Source organism: Anoplophora glabripennis, unplaced genomic scaffold (assembly GCF_000390285.2).
Source record: "Anoplophora glabripennis isolate ALB-LARVAE unplaced genomic scaffold, Agla_2.0 scaffold115, whole genome shotgun sequence".
Classification (NCBI taxonomy): Eukaryota; Metazoa; Arthropoda; class Insecta; order Coleoptera; family Cerambycidae; genus Anoplophora; species Anoplophora glabripennis.
In genome coordinates, this window is record NW_019416234.1 from 74,172 (window position 1) to 99,455 (window position 25,284).

General features: G+C 31.2%; 2 protein-coding genes across 2 annotated transcripts in view; both read right to left on the reverse strand.

The window, feature by feature from the left end:
* Positions 1-1,605: 1,605 nt before the first annotated feature.
* On the reverse strand, positions 1,606-10,011 carry LOC108904367 (succinate--CoA ligase [ADP/GDP-forming] subunit alpha, mitochondrial-like). Its single transcript, XM_018706888.1, has 4 exons — positions 9,676-10,011; positions 6,784-6,982; positions 2,903-3,088; positions 1,606-1,889 (listed from the first exon to the last, which is right to left on the reverse strand). The coding sequence occupies exons 1-4, from the start codon at positions 10,009-10,011 to the stop codon at positions 1,606-1,608; spliced, it is 1,005 nt and encodes a 334-aa protein (XP_018562404.1).
* A 5,072-nt stretch (positions 10,012-15,083) lies between these two features.
* LOC108904392 (calexcitin-1) overlaps positions 15,084-25,284 on the reverse strand; it is a 227,852-nt gene continuing 217,651 nt past the window's right edge. Inside the window, exons 6-7 of the mRNA XM_018706919.2 lie at positions 23,077-23,289; positions 15,084-15,231 (exon numbers count right to left, since the gene is read on the reverse strand). Of these exons, the coding sequence (XP_018562435.1) occupies positions 15,121-15,231; positions 23,077-23,289 (324 nt within the window). The 3' untranslated portion in view covers positions 15,084-15,120. The remainder of the gene's footprint in view (positions 15,232-23,076; positions 23,290-25,284) is intronic.

The window sequence follows — 25,284 nt, forward strand, 5'->3', positions numbered from 1 at the left end:
GAAATCCATAGTATGTTTAAAAATATATAGGGTGTTCCATTTAAAAATGTATGTATGTTTCAAATTAATTTTGTTGTTTAGGTTTCTTGATTCTGTACAACTTTTATATAAATTTTTTTTCTGTATTATGAATAACACGGGAGTTATTTACTATAGCATATATATATATATACTATATAGTATATTTAATTAGCTATAAGAAACAAAATATAAAACGCAATTATTTGAATATGTGTATAAAAATTCCTTGACAAAGCATCTCACCAATTCATTTATATCTAAAAATAAAATGAAAAGTTTGTTTATCAAACAATGCAGCGTTTAGAATAAAATAGCCTATATTTTTTGTCAAGTATAGTTGTTTAATTGATTATCTTATCTGCCCTGTACAAAATTATTTCACGACTTAAGTTTCGTAAAAATTAAAATTGACATTAATTTTTTAAAGTCCTCCGATAATTTTGTCCAGATATATATTTTGAGGAAAGAATTATATCCTACAACGTTATAAGAGGGAGAGAGAGTACTTTTTTATTTTATTTTATCCTAATCAGCATCTAGATGTTAATTAAAACCACTATGTTTTGTTTTTAATATTGTGCTTATCGTATAATAAATATAGCAATGATAAATTTTAGTCATTTTACCTGAATGTCACTAATTTTTGTTATTTTTGAATTTTTTGTATTAAGATATTTATGTAGAATATGAATTTATCAGATATAGTATATTTAGAGGAATTTTGGTAAATATAGAAGATGGGTAATTCCAAATGTAAGTTTAAAAAAACACCAAATATTTATTATCCATTAGCTATCAGATATCAATTTTAGTGAATTGAACAGGTTAGAAATAATTTCTCAATACGTAATTTGATATAATTACACAATCATTTGTCATACTTTGAATTAATATTTCTAGTTGATCGAATACCGATCGAATTGCCTCAAAGTGGCAGTGATAAATATCACTCTGAAGTTTCTAAATATTCCACTCACAAAGTGTCTGCTCTATGATTTCACTGTATAAGTATTACCGACATTTTTAAATTTAGGTGGTTTTATTTCAAAACACTCAACATTAACTGTATCTGTTGATTTAGATTAAGATATTGGATTATTGTGTAGGTAATAATCAAAATTATTTCGCGAACTGACGGATGCGAAAAAATGCGTGCTTCAATAAAGTACCTAATAAAAATTAATAATATTGAAAGTGATTTTCGTTTCACCATATACCTAAGGGAAAGGTCGTTAAGACGACGAAATAGTTACTTATGTGCCAAGGGAGAATTATACCCGCAGGCGACAGGTTGCTTGCGTAGACTGTTTAGGCCCGAGGAAAGCAAGTCGCTTAAGAATGAAGAGAATGACGAAGAATGAAGAGAATGAAAAAGAATGAAGAATTGCTGCCTAAGAAATTCATTCAGCCCTAACACACTGTGGACAAAGAATTCAATGTTGTAGACTATGTTATTAGTTCGCAGAGGCTTATTTGAAACAGATGTCGAACCCGACGTATTCGGTGCTTTTCAAATTTGCTAGTCGAGTTAAATTGACTGCACTTTACAAATTTCGTTTTTATACATTTCAAAAGATAATGACATCAGTATTTTTGAACAAGATTCATTTTATCCATAATTTCATATAACGTTACACCCATTTCCGTCGGCGACTTTGCAACTGTCACACCAACTCTTTCCAGAGCCTTCATTTTGTCAGTAGCCTTCCCTTTGCCTCCTGAAATAATCGCACCAGCATGCCCCATCCTTCTACCAGGGGGCGCCGAAACTCCTGCAATGTACGCCACCACTGGCTTGGCGGTTGGGCCGGAGTTGAACTCTGCAAGGTATTCCGCAGCGTCCTCTTCAGCTTGACCCCCTATTTCACCTAAATTAAGTAATTCGCCAATATAATGTTTCTGAGATATACCTTTTTGAGATTGGTAAATTAAAGATATCTTTAATGTATACCATTTGGTTCGGTCAAACAGTTTAACAAGGACAGATAATTTTTTTATCAGGCATTTTTAGACTCGGTTATTTAGTAGTAACTTTTATTGGAAGGTCAGATGATCTTTAAAAAATTAAAAATGCTATCAGAAGGCTCATAATAGTTCGGCCAGGTATAGTTTTACTACTAATATATTTAAATAAAAGTAACAACACTTTCAAAATAAAAATATTGGTAATATAAACAAAGAATAAACTTTTACCTTAAATACGATTAGATATTATTACGTAATAATGTGTTTGTTAATAAAAAAACATTAACATTGGCGGTTCAGAATAGTTCGACCGTTTTATCAAAATTGTATTACAACATCTTTACTATGAATAACAGCTTTAATTCTGGAATGCATTGTATCTACCAGTTTAGCGCACTCTTCAGAAAGCGTGCTATCCAAAATTTCTTACAATTTGATGTATAGATCGTTAACTAAACGGGTTGGATGTTCGCGCAACAGTTTTTTTGATTTTATGCCACAATGTTTCTATTGGCAAGTGATCTGGACTGCTAGAGGGACATTCCATAACAGGAACACTATGTTTCTGTTACCAATGCTTTTCTTTAATAAAATAGTTTTGAGAGTGTTAGTACTTTTATCAAAATATATTAGTAGTAAAATTATGCCTGGCCGAACTATTATGAGCCTGGGCTTGTACATGCCCCAACTAGTATTATATTATACCATGGCAACATAGTAAACAGCTAGCAATAGGTATACAAAACAAAAGTATCTTCTATTTTTTTGATTTTTCTTACAAATTTAGGTTTCGGATATCGAAGAATCTTGTTTAATTTCATTTGATCTGATTGTTTAGAAGTTTAGAACCATGTTTAAAAAATTTGTTTGAATTAGTTTGATACCTACCTCTAAAATAGAGACATAAACATCATACCTATTAATATAATCCCTTTAGTATTCTCATCGTTTAAAAATATATCCAAGCAGTCGATGAAATTGGTACCATTGAATGGATCCCCTCCTATCCCCACGCAAAGAGTTTGGCCCAATTTTGCTTGAGTTGTTTGATGTACTGCTTCGTATGTTAGTGTTCCTGATCTGGAGACAATTGCCACCACTCCTGCAAATTTGAAATTTGAAGTGATTTTAAAGCTCATTCAAACACCAACTGACATAAGTCTAGTGGTAGTTAAAAATATGACTCGTAGTTATATGAATAAAATATATCCATAAGTATATACCTACAGCTTATTCCGTTCAAATGAGTACATAGCCATAACTTTCTTCACAAGGGAAATAGAGGAAAATTTGTTTGATTTTTGTTTAAAACAGTCAATAAACAAAGTAACTAATAAGAATAAAATATACAGGGTGGCCAAATGAAAACGAACGTTAGAGCCATTTTCAGGAACTGCGTCAAGATTGTAGAAAAATGCTCAGACCCGTCGATTTTAGATTCTTCGCTGGTATTTTTGACTCGGCCACTTTCACCCCCAAGCAAGGGTAAGCATCACCCCAAAACATTTAAATGACATTGGGGGATGAGTAATATTTCTTTTGAAAGCTCTTGATGATGATGACCGCCCGCTTCCATACAAGAATAAAGATTTTGTTTGAAACGTTCGCGCACATTCCGAAGCATTTCCGGAGTGATTCGACGGCATTTGCGACGATTCTTTGAGGCAAATTTTCCAGCGACGCTTGCTGTGTTTTATAGATTTTACTTTTTAGGTATCCCCACAAAAAGAAATCAAGGGGCGATAAATCCGGTTATCGTGGAGGCCACTCAATGCTGCCTTTTCTCCCAATCCAATTCCGTAGAAAACGTTGGTCCAAATACTGACGGACAATTAACGCATAATGCGGAAGAGCACCGTCCTGTTGAAAAATTAAATGATCATCATACTCAGGAACATTTTCAATAATATCATTCAAGGCAGGGTCAATAGCGTCTTCCAGTAATTGCAAATACATTTGGCCAGTTAAATTACTAGGTAGAAAAAAAAGACCCACCAGCCGGTCACCGAAAATTCCAGCCCATACATTTAATTTTTCCGGTTGCTGTGTATCCACCTCGTGAAAAACTCTTTGAATCGGACCAATAGCGGCAATTGATGATGATTTACCGTCCCGTTTAAGAAAAAACTGCATTAATCAGTAAAGCGAAATGATATCTACCTACCCTTTCCGCAACGGAATAAACCATAGTGTTTAATTTTAAAAAACACAATTAAATAAACTACCAACCAACGCTTCCAAATAATACTAGAAAATAATTTGGAATCCACTACTTTTACGTTCATTGTGTGTATAGCATTCATTTTTTTTTACGAAAGTGATAACAAATTACCAAAAACCAATGTAACGCAAGAAGTACTAAATTTATACCATTGGCGTACTTAACTCGAATGACTGACATTTTTACCGTTACTAATTGTTTGTACACAAGTTTCAACTTTAAAATCAAAATTCTTAATAAGTATTGGGCGGAATTATAAAATTTAAAGTCTGTTGTAAACAAAATTGTAAGAGCTTTCAAAGGAAATATTACTCAACCCCCAATGCCATTTAAATATTTTGGGTTGATGCTTATCCTTGCTTGGGGGTGAAAGTGGCGGAGTCAAAAATATCAGCAAAGAATGTCCCCCTTTAATCTAAAATCGACGGGTCTGAGCGTTTTTCTACAATCTTGACGCAGTTCCTGAAAATGACTGTTTCGTTTTCATTTGGCCACCTTGTATACATAGTTCATTTATTTCTCATTGGTATGTACCAGCACGGATGGATATAATTATAATTTATGCTTTGTAATAATAATCGGAAAAGTTTAGTTGAGTTAAAATTATTCCAATTGAATCAAATTATTTAAATTTACATTAGGATTTTACTTCAGTTTAATTAATAGATTAAACAAAATAGGACGTTGTTGTTTTTAGTTTATTAATTTGTTTCAGTCTCCTAAATCCAGAGCTATACCGTTATACATATAAAAATATAAATAAATTTTGCATAATATTAACTATCTCATCCATATGAGAAGATTATAAACAAAACATTGCTTTACTCTGATTGTTTTCATGAATGTCAGCACACAATATTGATAAATAAATATACCTACTCAATATTATAAAATTTTGGACTTGAACGTAATTTTCGATTTCAAACTTATTATACAGAAAATAATCTTTCACAATTTTAACCTTTCATGTACTTTACATAAAAACGTTATGTATTTTGAAAATAAGCCGACTATTCTGCTAACATTGTACAGGGTGATTCATTAATAATGGGACAAAGCTTAAGGGCATGTTGCTGACCTCAAAATAGAGTGATTAAGCCAAATATGCCTTATCCGTATGTTGCTTCTTTTCGATCTACAGGGTGTTAAAGTTGAAAAAATATTTTCGATTTTTTTAAATATCTTGAGCATCTTTAAACGGATTGTCTTGAAAGTTTGTACATCTATGTTTTCTGAGGTGGTAATTAAGGAAATGGTAACTATTTTGCAATCACATCTAGGACGCGCTACATGTAGTGTTCCGTCGGAGTAAACATATGTTAAACTTTTTTGTCCTTCAAAAATCTGAATTTCCAATAAGAAATTATGAAACTACCTTCAATTCTAAATAAAAAAGATATACCTGTTAAATGGGGACAATTTTAATTTATGTCGATTAGCCTGCTTTACACTAAAGAAGCAGATTATTTCCATGCATGTCAGTCCTTAATATTTAGAAATAAATATGCAGTTTTCTATGTAATGAATCCATTGAAGATAATGAAACGAATCCACTGAATATAATGAAAACTTGAATGTAATTTTTAAGCTTTAACTCTGTGGTACATATACATTATATGAAGAATAAATGCGAGGGATGGTGAGAATGTCCAATTATAAGTTTAAGCGAAAGTTTAAATACAATGTTAATAATTGAGTCCAACTGAATGCGAATATTAGGCAAAAAATCACGTATTAGTGTCTAAAATATTACTTAATTGAAATAAAAAAAGATATTTGCTGGTATTGTTATAATTCGATATCCTAGGCTAATAACCTACAGCCCCAATAAAAACGTTTGCTAGAGACACAATTGTACTATAGCGAATGTAATAAGAAGATGGAAATGCAACAATACATAAAAAGTTAGCTATGCATAGAAATTTAGCAAGTAGATATTTTGTTAGAGTTAATCAATTTCACTACTTATGACTAAAAGATATTTCCTTCAATGTTCTAGCTATGGTACCAGTTAGTGCAAAAAGATGGCCATTAAACAATAGTCGAAAACCTTTTTCCGTATATCTGAAAAAACTTATGGCTTTATATCAATTCGATCTGGAACACTCTGTGTGACTAAGTATTAATTATTTTTTTTTCTTGAGTTCCCTGTACTTAAGGTTCTAACATGCGTCTAATCCAAAGTACTACAACCCATAATTGGTTTCATATTGAATTAGCAATTAAATATAAAAATTTAGTATTCACTGAATTAGTAGCAGTGGCGAAAATTTTACTTTCAATGAATTAGACGTAACTTTAGGAATACTTCATAGTATTTTAAAGCAAAAATATCATTTTTACTCCAAAAAGTGATATATTGTTTTATACCTGTAATAGGTTAAAATTTCGATGGTAATTACAGTTTTAATAATAGATGAGACTGCGCTTAGATTATAATTGAGAATATACATATTTTTAAATGACATATTATTCAGATTAAAAGCATTGTTTTAATATGTTATGACAATGAAAGAGCCATAATTTGCAGTAAAACAATTTCTGCCCTATTCAGTTATTATACGTACTCTATTTACCTTGCTTGTGGATATAATTTGGCATAATTCCAATCTTGCATTTCCCAGACGCTATCACCCCAGGACAATTAGGGCCCACAAGTCTAGATTTATCTTGCCGCAACAGGGCGTATTTCACTTTGACCATATCTTTTTGGGGTATACCCTCCGTGATGCACACTATAAGAGGAATTTCTGCTTCGACAGCTTCAAGAATAGCCTAAATAATGAATTTGGGATGAATATTTCTGGAGTTAAAACTCAAGTGATGTCAGTTCAACAATGTCGTTAAGGAAGGCAGGGCAAAATTAAATTTATATTGAATTTTATATTTATGTAAAACGACATTATACTTAATAAGCTTTTGTCTTTGACTGACGAAATAACCATTTTTTATAATTTTAAAAGTATTCCTCATTCTTTTGTCATCTTTCGCTTGATATGCTGTTCTGAATCAGTTGTAACGAAGTAAGATATTAGAAGAGATTAATTGCAGAAATATGTCTTCATACAATTTGCGGAACTAAATATTTTTTTGTCTGTGGGTGACATATAACGTATAAGGTGCGTGATATCTTGTCATTGCTATTCAATGTCTACTGGCACAGAGCTAGATATTGGGGGGTGTATTTCAATGCCGTTCGCGACTTTAGTCCGCAGAGTAGTTCTTTCCTGTAATATCATTATCAAGTTAAAAACAGATACTCCGTATTTTCATGATATTCTATTCTTAATATACAGTGTGTTTTTCTCTTTTCAGGAATCACCTTTATATTTCTCTTGTTTGAATCTAAAACGTTTTCAGATTTTGGCAAGAAATAAATATTATTGTGATAACAACTAAATTTGATAATAAACATAAGCGTCCGGTTCTAAAATTAAAAAGTTCCCACTATATTCTAATTTCGCGTTCCCAGAAATCTTTATCTACACCAAGGGCCCACGTACTAATTACAATAAAAAGTGGTCTCGGCCAAAATTAAAAATAGCTGCGAATACAATTTATTTTTTTCCTCTGAAATAAGAGTTCCGATCATAAAAACCCAGGCAGATGGTTTGTCTGTCTGTTTTTGACCACTGTTACCCCCCCCTTTTTAGCGTTTCAGACACGTGTGTAGATGGAGTAAAAACGCAATCCGGGTATGATAGCGATGTGACCCAATTGCACGGAAGGTTAAGCACGTGAACATACTGTCACTCCACCCGAATCCCCCCATACCGGTTAAAAACTGCCTCGAAGAGTGGTTAAACGCACATATAACCTATTCCACCAGCCACATATACTTCATCATACATTTTCACCTCAATACCCCCCTCCCAATGACCAAACATCAACCCCAAAAGGGGTTACACACATCTCTGGTCTGTTCCACATACCGGTTCTCTTCCATCCGTTTTTCTGAGGATGAGAGACCCGGAAAACATAATGTCACTCTACTTTTATCCTCTTCAATCACTCAAACGCGCCAAATTCACCCTTCAAGCAGGTGAAAACGCTTTTTGTATATCAGTGTCCAAATCTCGTTATCCAAAATCTACATATGCTTGTTTTTCGACCCCTGTGGAATAACGTTCTACGTCTTTGCTCACACTTCAGGTTACCCAAGATCAACCGACGTGGAGGTAGTGAGCTGCTGATCTTTTTTTTGTTTTTTTGTCTATAAAAATTTTTTATTTTTGTTTTCTTATTTCTTAATTTTACTATTATTTTTATGTGACATATGTTTGTGGGGTTTATCATCCTCAGAAACGGGAATAGTTGATGGGGTTGTTTCTTGTTCATAGGGTTCTTAAATATACCACCATTAAATATCTTCTCAAAGAGAACAGGTATGTACACCTACGAATTATTTGTAACATAATGGGGTACATCAAAAACACCACAATGAGTTAAAGGCGCATCCCATTTTAGAAATGCGAACTAACCACTTACAACTAGTCCGAAGTTACAATTTCCAGAGGATCTTCAAGATAGTAACACCAGATATGGAAGGTCTGGAAGAATCCCCTCCGTTGTGAAAGCGACCTAGTCTATATGGACGGCTCCTAGTCTAGGAATATATGCCATAGTCTTCCAGACGAAGGGGATAGTCATTCAATACTGTGCAACTGAGTTAATAGGGAGGACTGGTAAAAACTAACGATTTGCTATAACTCCGTCAGATAGGCAGCGTTCATGCTAGAACTGTTTGCATGCTTTGGTAACACTAGGAAATCAAAATAACATGACTGTAGCTTTACAGGGCCTTTAACACGCTTGTGGCATTGCCAGCATTAGTAAGACTTTCATGCTAGAATGGGTAAGAAATGGTCTAGACAGAGGCAAGTGAAAGATCATTGAAGAAGTTAATGGTAGTCCTACTAAACCAAAGTCTCAGATTAATAAGATAGGACCTCTAATAGAATGTTGCAGACTCATCAAAAACATTGACTTGGAGGAAGATGGTCCTTGTAGGTTCTACCAGGAGGAAGAGAAGACAGGGCCGAACAAGGGTGTTATCGGAAAAGAAAAGCCGGAAGTGGACAGCTTTGTGAAAGAGCCGCTGTCAAATCTGTGAAATATAGTTAGAGGCATAAGGTTAGATGAAGAACTCTAGTTTTATCGAAATACGTAGTAGATCCATATTTGATGATAATGAATTTCACCTACAATCTATATTTGCAATATGTACCTAAAGTTAGGATTATTTACGATTTAAAAGATCAAAACATGTAAATAAGAGATATGCTAGAATTTTCAAATCATTTCAATTATGCCATAATTTCTTAAAGGAATACACTCGCACTTATGAGTACAGATATTTTTGTTTTATGATTACTAATATGCTTAAATTAGATATAGCACCTTGATTAGTAGTTAGTATATATTTGTCAAATATAGTGAGCAGATACTTGGAAATATTAATGATATACCTGTGCAGCAGATGGGGGAGGCACAAATATAACAGACGCGTGGGGATCAGCTTTCTCCTTAGCTTCCTTTATGGTAGTAAAAACGGGTAAACCAAGATGTTGCTGGCCCCCTTTCTTGGGATTTACTCCACCAACCATTTTAGTGCCGTATTCCATGCACAATTTGCTGTGCAATGTACCTGCATTCCCAGTGAATCCCTGACATACCACTCTACTCTCATTTGTTAACATTAAATTTTCTCTCGTGGCATCATAATTGGTTCTTCTTATTATGTGGAACAAGTAAGGTGTAGTAACGTACCTACGGCAAATAATATTTTTTCTGAGAATGTTCATTTTCAGATTACATGATACAGTTTTGACAGTGACACATGGATTGTTAAAATTAGACGTTACAGGTAGCTGTGGCAACGATACAAATATAAATGGCAATAACCATAATATGATTTGATATGATTTATTCAAAGGATAAAATATAAGTTCACACGGTGAGTTTTACCCATACATAAGAAAACTATTATTATGCCTACAACATTTTTAATGCAGTAAGGCAAATGCGATGCATGTTGTCTGGCAAGGAAATTGAACGATCATCTATCTATTTTTCGGAAGCCTTGCTTTTGCCTGCCTTTAAAATTTCATTTAAATGAATTTAATCATACCACAATGTGTAAGTTTTATAAAGAATGTTCATTTTCATGAACTATAAACTTCAATATACAGAAACAACAAAACCAGAGAGAGTGTATTAAACAGGATTGTTGAAAATATGAATGTAGATTGTAATTAGTTAAATACAACAAACTTATGCCTAAACTAAAGGAATAATTCTGCACATGGAAACGTGCAAGCTATAGCCATTGGTTTGTACCTCTAGAATCGTTTTAGATATGGACATGAATTTTAATTTAGACAGATTATTGACAATAAAATTTATTTTTTGAAGTAAGCAGTTACTTCCAATTTTAATCATGGATATGCTGACTGGGGGTGATTGGGATTATTCAGTCAATTTTTTTATAATACAAAACTTTTTTTTAACATTTCTTTAAATTTTGATACAGTGTAATTATTTATGTAAAAAAATATTCCTCTGAAATTCACCAATGTAATTGTTTTCTTCCAGAAAAACCTGATGTAATGTAAGTCCTGTGATTTAATAAACCGAAATGACGCTGAATCAAAATAAAAGAAAATGTCAGAAAGTATATAACACAAAAACCCATGGTAGTGGCCATCTTTGAACAGTTTCCTTGTTAATCATTTTGAGACCCACGTTTATATGAACTCTTTTTAAATGTTTTTATGTGTAGGAGCATTCTTCAAGTTTATGCGATGATAATTTTATTTCTAGTTAAATTCCAGTACATATTAAATTGACTAGTATAAAGTTTTCTTGATATTCTCAAACATAACCTGTATGTTTTTCTACAGTGGTGCAGACCTTTCTCCAATCTTGAAGTTATGGTCTATTTTCTTTATTAATCTTTTGCTCGAGTATCTATCTGAAATATCATTTCTTAGAACATTTCTACAAAACAATTCAATTGCTAATGTTAAAAAAGAACATGTTCTTTCCATATTATGTTTTGTAACACCGATGTTATGATAAGCTTTCATGGCTGATTCTACTGATTAAACAAACAAAAAATAGAGTTATATTTTTTCTAAAATGATCCTTAAGGACTCTATGACGTTGAAACAAAACAGATTTTTATGAATCATTTGACAACTATTGAAAACGTAGAATTTAAACTTGAAACAGTGTAATTTCCTAGTAGTAGCTACTTCCACCTATAACTTGAATGAAAAATATCAATTGGCGAAGTTTATCGAATCATTGAGGGATCAGATTGTGTTTAAGCCTGCTACAGACTTGGAGATTTGAGTCGCGATACCGTCTCACCGTCTGGAGATTCGCTTCAAATGGTTTCATATTGTCTCGATGCAGGTCTTTGTATCCCGTAAACGACGGGAGACATTTCCTTTTCCATTAAACACTTTTTGCACCAAATTTTTCTTCTTCTTTTCTTCTTAATTAAGAAACACCAATAATAACACTCATGGTAAATATTTCTTTTACCGAAAGAAGCATCTTGGTGCAGTATGTAACTTTGTACTTGTTCATGATATATATTGCAGTGTATGTCAACCTCACGATACGATGTCGCGAGATGGTATCTCGATACAAATCTCCAAGTGTGTAGCAGGCTTTATCTAGTAATACTTTAGAACAGACCTGAGTTATACATACAAGTTTCGCAAGATTTTTAGGAGAAGTTCAAAGTCAAATGAGTGGAAACAAAGGTCTCCGAGTTCAATAAGTCTTGTTCCTTTTACATAAAATTTTAGAAAAAAACTAGACATATCAGGGAGAGTGCCACATTAGGGAGCATTTGATTACTGCTTCCTTAAGTATCATCATGCATTGCGAGAAAAGAAAATCATAGCGTGGCTGAACAAGGTAACAGAATACTGAAATGGGTACCAGATTAAAAATGTAATATTCAGTTCAATAAGTCAGAATATTATGATACTTCTAGAGGCATTGCCAAACGACTTTCACAAAAGTGAAACTAGTGGCGCTGAAATCTGTCAAAAAAAATGTTACTTGATAAAGACAAGTTTCATTTTTACATTTGCATGGATTTTTTCCAGTTGAAGCTCTCGTAAATACCTTTTGATTTTTTTGTAGAATGCTTATCAACGAGGAAAAGTCTCTCCTGGATTGTTAGCAACTGGTTGTGGAGATGAAAGGAAACGATTTTGTCCTAATTTTCTACAATTGGAGGAACCTAATTATGAAAAAAATCGATCTCTCTGTATATTTTTCATTTAAACAAATGCGAATTTGAGTAAAATCTTCAATTTCAATTTTTTTTACAGTTGACTTCTTTCGGACTTCTCTTAATCTTAATGATTATTTTTTCTTTATTTTTCATTTATATGAAATCAACTGCTATAATAGGGTGGTTTGCTTTGGTGAAATTCGATATAAAATGTTACGTAAGAATAAAGTGTTTATAAAATAAAGTCAGTACATAACAGAATTACTTTTGTTTTTCATGTTTCATTGGAATTCCACGAAGTAATGATGTCGAGACTGATTCGACAGATGCAGAGAATGGATAACTTCATTGTGATAGAGCTCTCTTTATCCTGGAAAAATGAACAATTTTCATTAAATAGACTTCTGCAATTTTGTAGTTGTCTTACGGTACGGTATAGGTGGCACCGCCAAAAATGGTTGAAAGTGGTTTAAAATGTAAAACTACGAGACACTGGATTTAATAGCAATGGAACGCCAATACAAATAATACACTATTGATGCATCGCATACTAAAATTCTATATGCATCTATCAAAATCAAAGAATTTATTGTGGATTTCTAGATACTAGATATATCTCTTTATCTTTTCATTTGTTGCAATTAAAAAAGTCTCTACGTCATCCAGAATCCAGATGTTAATGCCGAATTTGCCTCTAGTATCTACGTTATCATACAGGGTGTCCCACGGTGATGAGACATTAGACATATTTCAGAGACTACTTCGATTTTAATTTTGAACGCTTCCGGTTATACCGGAAGTTGACGTCATCTTCGTTATTTTGGATTCTACGTCAATTTTTAGGTGAACTTTCATAAAGGTTTCTTATTCTTAAAGTTAACCGTTTTTGATATACTTAATTTTTTTCAAAAAAAAATAAATAAATAAAAAAGCACTACCTAATTCAAAAAGTTAAGTATTTTACAATAATAAAGTTAGAGCGATAAAATTTATGGGGGACATAACTAAAACTCTAAGCTTCCCTGCCATAATTTCAGTGACTTAATTTCATACAGAGGTTGGTAGAAATTTAATGCCGAATTTAGTCAACTTTAAACCATCTTAACTTATTTTTTTAAATGGAACATATATTGATAACCGTTTTTGATGTTTAATTTTTTTCAAAAAAAAATTAAAAAAGCACTGCCTAATTCAAAATGTTGTGTATTTTACAATAATAAAGTTAGAGCGATAAAATTTATAGAGCACATAACTAAAACTCTAAGCTTCCCTGCCATAATTTCAAAGTGACTTAATTTCATGGGTGGTTGAAATATAATGCTGAATTTAGTCAACTTTAATCCATCTTAACTTATTTTTTTTAAATGGAACATTTATGTTGATGATGTACGTGGTTTCTTCTCAACATAAATAATATATTCTAAACCCTTCTTGTTACTGTAACTGATTAGATAATGATGAGGTTTCACCGAAATGTCTTTTTTTATTTACTGCAAATATAATATCTATGTTTTTTCAATAATTTCTCTTAGTTACGGCAGACCGTAGGTGATCTGATAAAAACCTAGGTACTATTGCCCAAATTTTCAAAATTAAAATCGAAGTAGTCTCTGAAATATGTACTTACATATTTCAGAGGCCTATAAACCTATAAAATGATAAAAAAAACAATAAATAAAAAAATACTTCCTTTACATATTTTAATCAAATTTTTTGAAAACAAAATGAAAAAAATATGATAAACATTTATAGGGAAAACGTAAATATAATTGATTTATGAAGGAGATAGACAAGTTTCTGGTAATGGAATAAAACTGCACATTTTACAATAATCTATCTAACCCATTTATTAATATATACTTCCACCGTACTTACACATATTCACATTTACCGAAGATAATACATTTTATAGGTAAAAATATAAGACATGAAAAGTGCTTAAAATTTACCGGTAGTACAAATATTGTCGATACTTTCATAAAAGTCGTTTATTATAAGCTACATCTAATATTCAGTTGTTTTTGATAAAATAACCGGCTCATTTTAAGTACAAGGTGAGCATTGCGTTTATTAAAAAATCTTTAAGAAAATATTGCAACATCAACGAAAATTTGTAAAAAAAATTAACCAAAGCATACTCGAGGCGCGATTAAAAAATTTTATGTAGGTATTAGTTATAGATTTTGTACAAAATAAATTTTACTAGTTTTTTTTTTGCAAATTTCTATAAATCTTATTCTTCTGTTAATATCTTTAATCTTTTTTTTGGAATAGTACTTGAAAATTCTAGATTTACTAGCGTTTTGATAATTGACTAGCATAGTATCTATACATTAAAAATTTTTATAGTATACTACAGATATACCTAACTAATATATCAAATAGATATAATAAAAGTAATATAAAAATTATATAAATGTCAAATAAAAACTATTGAATGTTGCACTTTTCTTAAATTTGTAAAGTAGAACTATTAATTTTTGTATTACCTATAGGATATGTAAGAATAACATAATTATATTTAACAAATTAAGTTATTCATATATTATTTATATATTACTTATATATTCCATATATTATATGTAATGGAGTAATAGAAGATAGATACAAAAATTTTCATTGGTTTAGGTTGGTTGCCTCTACATGTAGATACTATTTAAAATTTAGTTTTTCCGAAAATGTAGTTGCCTGGGTCGGAGGGATTTTCCGAAGTGAAAAATTGCTTCCAAAGAGCAACGAACTGATCGTAGTTAACTTCTGCTTTTCCCTGAAAACAAAAGCAAATCAATATTAGAAAGCAAATAATACAAATAAGAATATTTTGAAACTGTTTTATGTTTATTTTATAGTTGTACTGATATAAAAAACTGCCAAAGAAAATTTCATGATACAATGTGAATATAATGGGGTAAAGTTACACAGTTTTGAGCTTCTGTAAAACCTATCAATAGTAGTTACAAAATAAAAACATAAAATCCATATTTTATGTTTTTGCTGCATACTGGTACTCTGATTTTTTTTGACGTAGCATCAAAGATACTACACCTATTTTGATTTCGTAACGTTAAAAGAGACAAAATTAGGAAAATTATTAAGCATTTAACTTTCGAAAATAACATTTTTAGAAATACAGTAATACAAATGATGATTACTCTATACTCCGCGGTCGAAATTATAGAGAGTGACTCAGACATAATATAAACTATCACTATAATGCGTAGAAAATATAAAATGATTTTTATAACGGTTCAATATTATTTATCTTTGTGCCGCTCGCTACGCACATCGATAGAATCTATAAATCGTCTATAGACTGAGTTACACTGAACGTCGATCTATATCCTGTCCATGTTTTTTGCACTTGGTAAGGAGTAGGGAAATGCTTTTTTAGTGGGTGTAAACGGACTTGATTTACCCGTCCTGAGAAATGTCACAGCATAAGCGTAGACGAGGGGTCTAATTCCATGGCCATAATAAATTTATAAATTAAATAAATTAAAAAAACACAACTAGGACGTTTTAAAATGCTGTAATAATTAAAATGGAACAAAGTGCCGGTTATAGCAAACTGTAAAAAAATATTAGATGTTATGTTTTATTATCTTTTTTCAATATTTTCTATATCTTGTTGCCTTTTACGTAGACACGCCAATGGATTTTCGTTCCCGGCACGCTTCATCCCCCTTACTAGTCCAAAAGCTAGCGATGAGTCACTCTCTATAATTTCGACCGCGGAGTATAACTTTGATTACCAACATAAAAAAATCTGATTGATTGATTCTCACTGATATAGAGATTGATAGGTCTGTCTTTAATACTGGATAAGGAAAATATATATAAAAGGATTCGGAAAGGTGTCCTACGAAAAAAAATTTGGGTACACAAGCATAGGTATCTCTTTTCGACACACTTTTCTTTCCTCAATACTGCTAAAGATTCTGACGTTATGTGATGTTCAGCAGATATTACGTAATTGTAATGTTGTTTAATGTAAAATTAAGCTCTTTGTTGAGATTAAACTTACTACTAAGTTTAAAGTATGCTAATAAGATTTAAATTTGATATTGAATCAGATAGATGGAAAAAAAAATTAAAAAAATATATTTAACTAATAGTTTCATTTGTTACATTTGACACTGGGTCGATCAAGGTGTAGTTATAAGAGTTAGTAGATTGTAACAAATCTTGTAGCAATAACTGCAATTAGCAAAATAAATAACAAAAATCCAAAAGTGGGACAAAATTACAGTATTAAAAATATAGAAATATAACCTGATAAGAAATAAGTGCAAATATTTTTAGGAATAGTCAATCAGAATCAGAGTTGGTATAAATGAAGTGGTAATGTTTCTCACAAGAAATGTATTGATCATATTCAAATTCTGTTTATTGGGAATTCCATCAGCTTTAGTGTGCATCTTAAATTATTTTGGAACTTTTCTAATTACTGCATCAATGTTATTGATAACTTCGTTTGCAGCTCCTTGAGAGATGTTTTAAAGAATTGTATTCGTATGTATTTGTAACTGTTTATATTTGTATTTACTTGTTCATTTCAGTTGACAACAATCTGAATAGTTATTAACAATTCAAATGAGAAAATCAATTTTAATTGCAATCAATACCAATTATGTTACAGTCAACTCTATCAGGTGCCTTATTGTTTAAACTAAAAATAACCAAAACGGAAACATATTAATTGTTTTGATACTAGTGTAACATGCGATTAATTATTTATTAAACTGCTAACGTTTTAATAGCTGTCAGATAATAAGAATGCGAATATGGATTTACTTATTTTAGATACATCCCAGAAACATGAAATATGTTGTTATAACTGTGGCTTTGCTTGCATTATTAGAATAAGTTTCCGGCAATAAACAACAACTAAAGGATAGCGAAGACTGATATTATTTTTAACATAACCCATCAGAAGATTCCTGTCTCTTTTACTAGGAAGGTATTACGACGGTTTAAATAGAGACGACTGACAAAATGTGAGTTTCGATTAAGTTTTTGAAAAATGAAAATACATCTTTCAATATTTGTTAGCATACTGATAGATTTTTATCTCATAATAGTGTTTTGGAAGACGTCTAATTTATTTACTAAGTGCCTTTAAGATAACAGGGAAATTTAAAAAAACTGAATAATTATATTTTCCATCGCATTAAACAATTTCAAAAGATGAGAGCATTTTACTCTATTTGTCTTCGACTATAAATTATTTGTTACTGTGAGTTGTCAATGTTGTAAACTCCGTGTATAAAAATGTGTATTAAATAAAGGAAAATTGGTACATTACGTTCTTATAAATACCTACTAATTTCAAGACAACTAAATTACATTTAGAAATACAAACCAATCTTACTACCTCAGACCAGTTATATTAAAAATTTGTAAAGCGTAACAACATAACTGTTTAGAAATTGTGAATTTCAGTGGCAACGATAAACTTGTGAGTTTGATAAATAATAAAGTATGCTAAATTTTAAGAGAAATATTTTTGATCGAGAAATAAGAAGAAGATTTAATGTTGCATCATAAAGTTCATCATATAATCACCAATATATCTCCGATTTATTACCTTTTATTGCGGGGTGTCTGCGCTTCAACCACTAAAAACTGTCTACAATAACAGTTCGGCTAAAATAAGAATTTTATTGTGTCGTTACAGAAGACACATTTCGTTCCCTCTCGTCTTCCACTACAAGTTATATTGTTGTTTTCCCTTTTGCGCGTCTGTACTGTCTGCTTATATAGAGTGTTTTTGAACTAGAGACTAGTCATAATGTCACGGAAAAGTATGAAACATTGTTCATATAAACCAGAACAAAACCACAAGTAACTATATGTGTGCGATTCCGCAGGGCGTTTCATATAAAGTAACAGAAATAATTGAAGATACAAGTTTTCTTTCCTCTAATCCAGTGGAGATAAGTGGAACTATTTTGGATAAAATATGTGAGCTAGCATATATCTACAGGGTGATTCGGGAGGATCGCACCACACTCCAGGAATGGCTTCTACACATCAAAATAATAAGAAAAAACTCAAATGTTGTTATGCGATTTTCATTTATTTTCATGTTATAGCGTAATTATTACAAAAATTTTAAAATTTGAAATCCAAGTTCAAAAGTAGGATATTTGTCAGTGTCAATTTATATTACAATGGTTTAACATTTTATTACACGTTTGTACGATCAAAGTGTTACAAAATATCAAGAACATATTCTAATTTAGAGTATGCAAATATGGTGCTTGTTTATGGCTTTTGTAATGTAAATGCTAATGCTGCCGTTGAAGAATATCGTCAAAGGATTACAGTTTTCAACAAACTGTGCGAAACTGGAAAGTTTCCCAGTGCCATATAGTACCATCTGAACGAGCTCGTTGACAAGGTTTAGAAGTGGAAAATATTCTGAGTCTAGTAGAAGATGATGTCAATACAAGCTCTGAAGAATTGGGCATTCGATAAAAAGGAGTAATAAAAACCCTCCACGAGCAACTTTTTTTTTGTAATCAAAATTCTTTTCTAGATCCGACATAACTTTTTTCATAATTACTTACATTACATACCTACTTACTCTTTCCTAGATTGATTGGCGTTTTATTTCTTTACTTACAAAATTTATACAGGATGAACCATTAATGAAAATATGAAAATTTAGCTGTCTTGGTAAAATGTTGCTATTGAAAATGATACTGGGTTCCTTTTTTATTAAAGAAACGTTTTATTATTTTCATGCGAAAAAGGTACACTTAGTAAAGCTGATAACTCCTGCGGATTTCGATAAAACTGCCTTAAAAGATTTTTGTTTACGCTTAACTTGAAATATTCTATTTTAGTTTATTTTCAAAATCAGTAACTTTAGAAGAAAACGTATAAGAAGAGAGTATTTATTGGAAAAAGTATAGAACACAACAACAATAAAAACAACTTAGCCCTTGCACAGACCCTCTTTCCATGTTTAAATTAATTAAATTAATTATTAACAACTTATAGAAAATTTTCGACATATACCTATTTCAATGCATTTCTAATTCTCTTGGTAAGAGATTTCCTTAGATCTACTAATACATTTGACTGACTGTCCTCTAACGATATTACTTGCATTCTGAATTTTATATTGAGAATTATATTGAGATATATATCAATTGATTTAATTTTGGAAACTTTACAGTGGATTCCTATTTGGAACCAAATTGAAAAGGCTAATTTGGTATTAATATATAAAAATGCGTAAAAATATATTACCAAAGTATCTAGTATCGTATCTGGATAAAATATTATAATACTGGGTGTTTCAAAAAACGTTCCGCTAATTTCTAGGGTAAATAGAATATTAAAAAATAATGTTAGTTTGGTAAATACGGCTCTGTAAAGGGGCCCCAAAAATTATATTTTTTTTTAAATTATCTCTGATGCGGTTTAAGATAGCTAAATGAAGTTTAGACCACAAATAGGTTTAATTAGGTCTTGAAAGTTACTGCTGACAAACTTTTAATATTTTGTACAGGATCGTCCCTGGAGGGGGGTGCCACTTATTTTGCCCCCAAACTTTTTTTTTACGGGGACATTTTTAATATTTTGGTAAAAAATAATATTTTTTTAACATTTTGCCATAAAAGAAATACTCTTGCTTAAAGTCAAAAAAATTACCGGTTTTGGAGTTATTTGAGGTTTTAGCAAGTAATGCTGACCGAATTAATAAAAATAAAATAATGATAATAAATAAACGCAGGGAATAACGACTGTTTCAGAAACAACAAGTATAAATTAGAGCAAATTATTTTGAGCTTAAAAGAGGTTTTAATTGCATGACACGTACACAGAATAAACAAAGGAAGCTATTAAAAAAACAACAAATAACACAAAACAAACAGAAAAATATTGAATAAGTAGGTATGGATTTTTACATTAAATGTTCGAAATATCCACCATGTTCCCGAATACATAATCTTAAACGTTTTTCTAGGGAAAACATAATTCTTTGAAGTGGCTGTGGTACTTGAATTAACATTCTTAAATTATTTTCAACTCTCGCTTGAAGTTCTTCAATGGAATTTATTTCGCTGGAATATACTTTTTCTTTAACTAAACTCCACACAACAAAATCCAAGGGATTTAGGTCAGGGGACTGTGGTGGCCAGTGGATAGGAGCATCGGCACCCCGACTAATCCAACGATTTGGGAAATGTTCGTTAAGCCATCTTCTAACTTGTAAACTAAAATGAGGTGAGGATACATAAAAAACATATTTCTTCTTAGATCAAGAGGCAAATCTTCTAATAGCGGAAATAAACGATTATTATCAAAAAATTCATAGTAAACATCACCATTTAAATTTCCATCAAAAATATGGTAGGCAACAAGGCGGTTGATTCATCGGTGAAAAGAATATTTTGTAAAAAATCAGGAAAAATCAGAAATGGGTGCAATAATTGTTCTTTTAATACACGGTGTACACTAGAAATACTTGTGTTACTTGCCCTTGCCATATTTCTTACACTTATCGTAGGATCCGCAACAACTACATTTAAAATATTTTCTTCTGTTTGAGGAATTCTTGCCACTCGATGTCTTCCAGAATTTACCTTTTTTGGTTTAAAGGTTCCAGTATCACGGCATCTTCTTTCTAAATTCAAAAATGTTTTTGCATCCGGAACAGTTCTTTCTGGAAATTTTTACGCATGTCTTATTTTCGCCGCTTTAGCATTACCATTACATTCCCCTAATGTTAACAACATATCGGTATAGTCACTATTAGTGTACACATTCATTTTCAAAGTTTTTAAAAGCGTTATTACTTGTTAAACAAACCAAACCTATCAACAACAATGTGTCAAACCAATCTGTCAAACAAGAAAAATCTGCAGTCTAAGCCTACTTAATAAAAGTAAACCAAATTATTTTCTTATTTTAGGTAAAACAAGTTAAAACTTCAAATAACTCCAAAACCGGTAATTTTTTTTACTTTAAGCAGGAGTACCTTTTTTATGGCAAATTGTTAAAAAAATATTATTTTTTGCCAAAATATTAAAAATGTCCCCGTAAAAAGAAGTTTGGGGGCAAAATAAGTGGCACCCCCCCTCCAGGGATGGTCCTGTACAAAATATTAAAAGTTTGTCAGCAGTAACTTTCAAGACCTAATCAAACCTATTTGTGATCTAAATTTCATTTAGCTATCAAAAAAAAAAAGAATTTTTGGGGCCCCTTTTACAGAGCCGTATCTTCTGAAGGAGGCATTTTCGGACACGTTTATTAACCAAACTAACATTATATTTTAATATTCTATTTACCCTAGAAATTAGCGGAACGTTTTTTGAAACACCCAGTATAACATTTTCAAGAACAAATTATTTGCAAAAACAGATGTTTGGGGACGGATTTTTAATTTCGCTACTGGAGGGAATTAAGAATTATGTAAATATAAATATGATTATAAAAAATTTAATGGAATTATATTCGCACAAAATATTTTGTTTATTTGCAAACTGTTTTGTAATTTTCTGTAAATTTAACATGGAATAGCACTGCCAAATAGATAATTATATATTTATTTATTTATTTATAAACTCTAATTAACTGTATTTCGTAGACTATAAGGACTTTATAATATCCCCGCCATAATAATCTAAGTGATATAATACACGAGTTCTTGAGGCCCAAGCAAATTCATTTTCTGGACCGATCCACTTGTTAAAATAAGTTGGTGACATCTGACTGCAAGGGGAAAATGACGTGCAGCCTCATCCTACAAAAATTATATTTTGCCTCGCGTGTCTAGCGCGAAATTGTCTATTATATCAGCCAAGAAAGAAAAGGAGAAAAAAGAGAAAAATTGAACTAAATTTGGAAGAATTGTTCGAATAATTCATCACTAGTATTACCACACCAGACGTTTAAAATTTAAATTCTTGCTGTGACTTGCAATACGCAAATTTTCCGTACCTAATAATGACTTTCCCCAAATAAAAGTTGTTTCATTGGTATGTAGAATGTTCTTAACAAAATTTGGATCTGTGCTATGTTTGTTTAAAAGAAAATGAATAAATTCTAATTTTTTTGGAAGATCAAATATGCTTTTTTGGGGGGAGATTTAGATGTCTATAAAATAATCGAAGAAAGTGTGTAAATAATAATTTACATATCGTTATTTGGGCATGACATAATAATAAATCAGCAAAATGCTGAAATTTGATGACCTCCTACAAACCTTGATCCAATATAAATGGGTTCGAAGTAATTTTTATTTATTAAGTTATTTATGACTTAATTACGAGAATCATGTATTTAAGTCATCTACCTGATCTGACAAATGAATAGTTTTTATGTTTCGCCCCAAAACACCCTCTTGGAATTCCTAATATCTCAGTTTTACTTTTAGATGATCCTGATAATTTCTATTCTTTTTTATATACAAAGTCAAGAATATTAATATCTTCAGAAGTTTAAGCAATTTTATGACACTTTCTCAAATATTAATAAATAAAAATGTCTCTTCAGGACTCAATTGTGTACATACTGTTTAACCTTATTTTTTTAACCACTAAATACAGTAACACTATGTTCGAGTACAGCAACGTTTAGAATATTTTATACTTACTTGAGCCATCTTCTGGAAAGCCTCCTTGCATTCGGATGCCTCGAGTCCGTAACAGGAACACACGCTGGTAAATTCGTTGACATCAATGCTGCCGTCACCGCTGGCATCTTCCAGGTCAAACATGAACCGCAAGTACAGCGTTTGCCATTCTAGGGCGTTTTCGGGGTTCTTCGAGTATTCATCCCACATCGATGCCCACTCCTCGACGCTAACCTGTTAAAAGGAAAATGGATTTAGAATAATGGCAAGCAATAATTCGGTGAGTGCGTGCTAGCCAGTGGAGTTTTTCCGTGTCCTTGACACAAGGGCTATTAATTTTAGGAACAACGGCCAACCGGAAACATATTTTATATAAAAGACGAACTATGCATTTTAAGTATAGTGCTACACGTTGAAACAACTTCAGATTATTGTATTACATCGAATAAATGTCCAATTATTTTTGGAAATAGAATGGTTAGACAAAAAAAAAACAAATTAAAGAAAAGAAAATATTATGTATCTATATTCTTAATATCTAAATACTGTATTTTCTTCAGAAACGCGGTTTCACTAAGAGAAAAATCTAAAATTTCAAAAATTGCTAGAGCTTGAAACATTAAAATTACAAAATTTTCTAAGTAAGCAGGGCATTTAAACAATAACAATTTAATAAGAAAAAATTCGTAATGAAAGTAATAAACATTATTTCATTTAATATACAATACAATATGAAATTTGGAACTATAATTTTTTTTATATTCCAATAAATTTCCAGCAAATGAAGAGTAAATCAGTTTATGTGTTTCTTTCACTATAAAATTATGAATTCCTGTATGTACTGCCTTGTACTGAACATGCTAAATTTCAAACTAAATAAAAACAGAATTATTTTGTCTCATAATAAAAATAAATTTCAGATTGATTCAAAACACAGATGGAACCTGTTAAGAAAAGACGCATATCTATTTTTTACCTTTAAACCTTCTATATATACTTGTTGGCAAACCATAGCTAGGCAGCAATTATTTCTGTAAGCTATTTTTTGGAACACCAGTTACTACGCAGCCTTGTTTAACAACATTTAAAATCCTATTATCTCAAATTTCATTAACTTAAAAAACACAAACCACAGAAATGAGACAAATCCAAATCCAGGGATCGAACCCGGACCAGATTAGGAAGTCTGGCCGAGAAATGCTTGCCACCGCACTCTCGACCGACTGCTCTACCGTGGCGATCATTTTTATATACAAGCTATAAGTTACACATTTAAGTTCCGATTTCAATTTAAAAATCTTCGAAAGAAACATTTGAAATGAAGATGACGAAATAATAGAGTTATTACAAGAATTTTAAGCATTTCCAGTGCTTGCCAAATTTGAATATTGAAATCACAAATAAAAAAGTTAAAACCTTAACGCTCTATACAGGGTGTCTGTGGAAGGTTGGGGAATCTCGAAGCTGAAGATACTGGCGACCAAAATGCTTGCCTTATGTAAATGTTGCTAGTTCCAAAGATACAGGACGTTTGAAATTTCTCAGTAATTTTGAAAACTGTCAGAGTGAACAAGAAAATTGACACTATTATGTTTTTTGGCCTGACAAATAGGAATTTTTGACTTATTTTGGCATTGCTTGCATTAGCAGTTTGTATTAGCTTTGAGATTTCCCAACCATTCGCAGACACCCTGTATAAAAAACTTATAAATATCCAAGCTTCAAACCATTGTAGAATTAATATTTTTAAAATTTAAGATAAACTTCTCACAGAGTGGAATAACTAACAGAGCTGGGTAATTACTTGTAATTTAAAAATAGTTACAATTACAAATTACTTTTTAAAAAAAAGGAACTAATTACAATTACAAAGTATATTCTTTAAAAAAGGAATTATATTAATTTAATTACAATTACATGGAAAATGGATTTAGCAATTACTTTTCTAATTACTTTTCTAATTACTTTTATGATAAAGTAAATTATAGTGACCAAACAGAGAAAAAGGAAAAAGTTAAGTTAAAAATTTAAATTAAAAGTGTTGTGTAATATTGCGTTTTATTATTTATTAGAATTGATACTAAAATGAAAAGATTATTCTTATTCATTTTCTAATATAGAATTTTTATATTTTTATTCCTAATCTAATAATTTAAACTAGTTCAGTTCATACTATAATTTTATATTATTGGTCAGGTAATTAATTCAACCCGATGCTCTTTTTTTTTG

What these genes read in the sequence shown, in the direction of transcription:
- LOC108904367 (XM_018706888.1), bottom strand. Translation starts at nt 10,011, where the DNA reads ATGAACATTCTCAGAAAAAATATTATTTGCCGTAGGTACGTTACTACA. An exon ending in CTCCCCCATCTGCTGCACAG is followed by an intron (nt 6,983 to 9,675) that starts GTATATCATTAA and finishes TTCATTATTTAG; the next exon opens with GCTATTCTTGAAGCTGTCGA. An exon ending in TAAAGGGATTATATTAATAG is followed by an intron (nt 1,890 to 2,902) that starts GTATGATGTTTA and finishes TACTTAATTTAG; the next exon opens with GTGAAATAGGGGGTCAAGCT.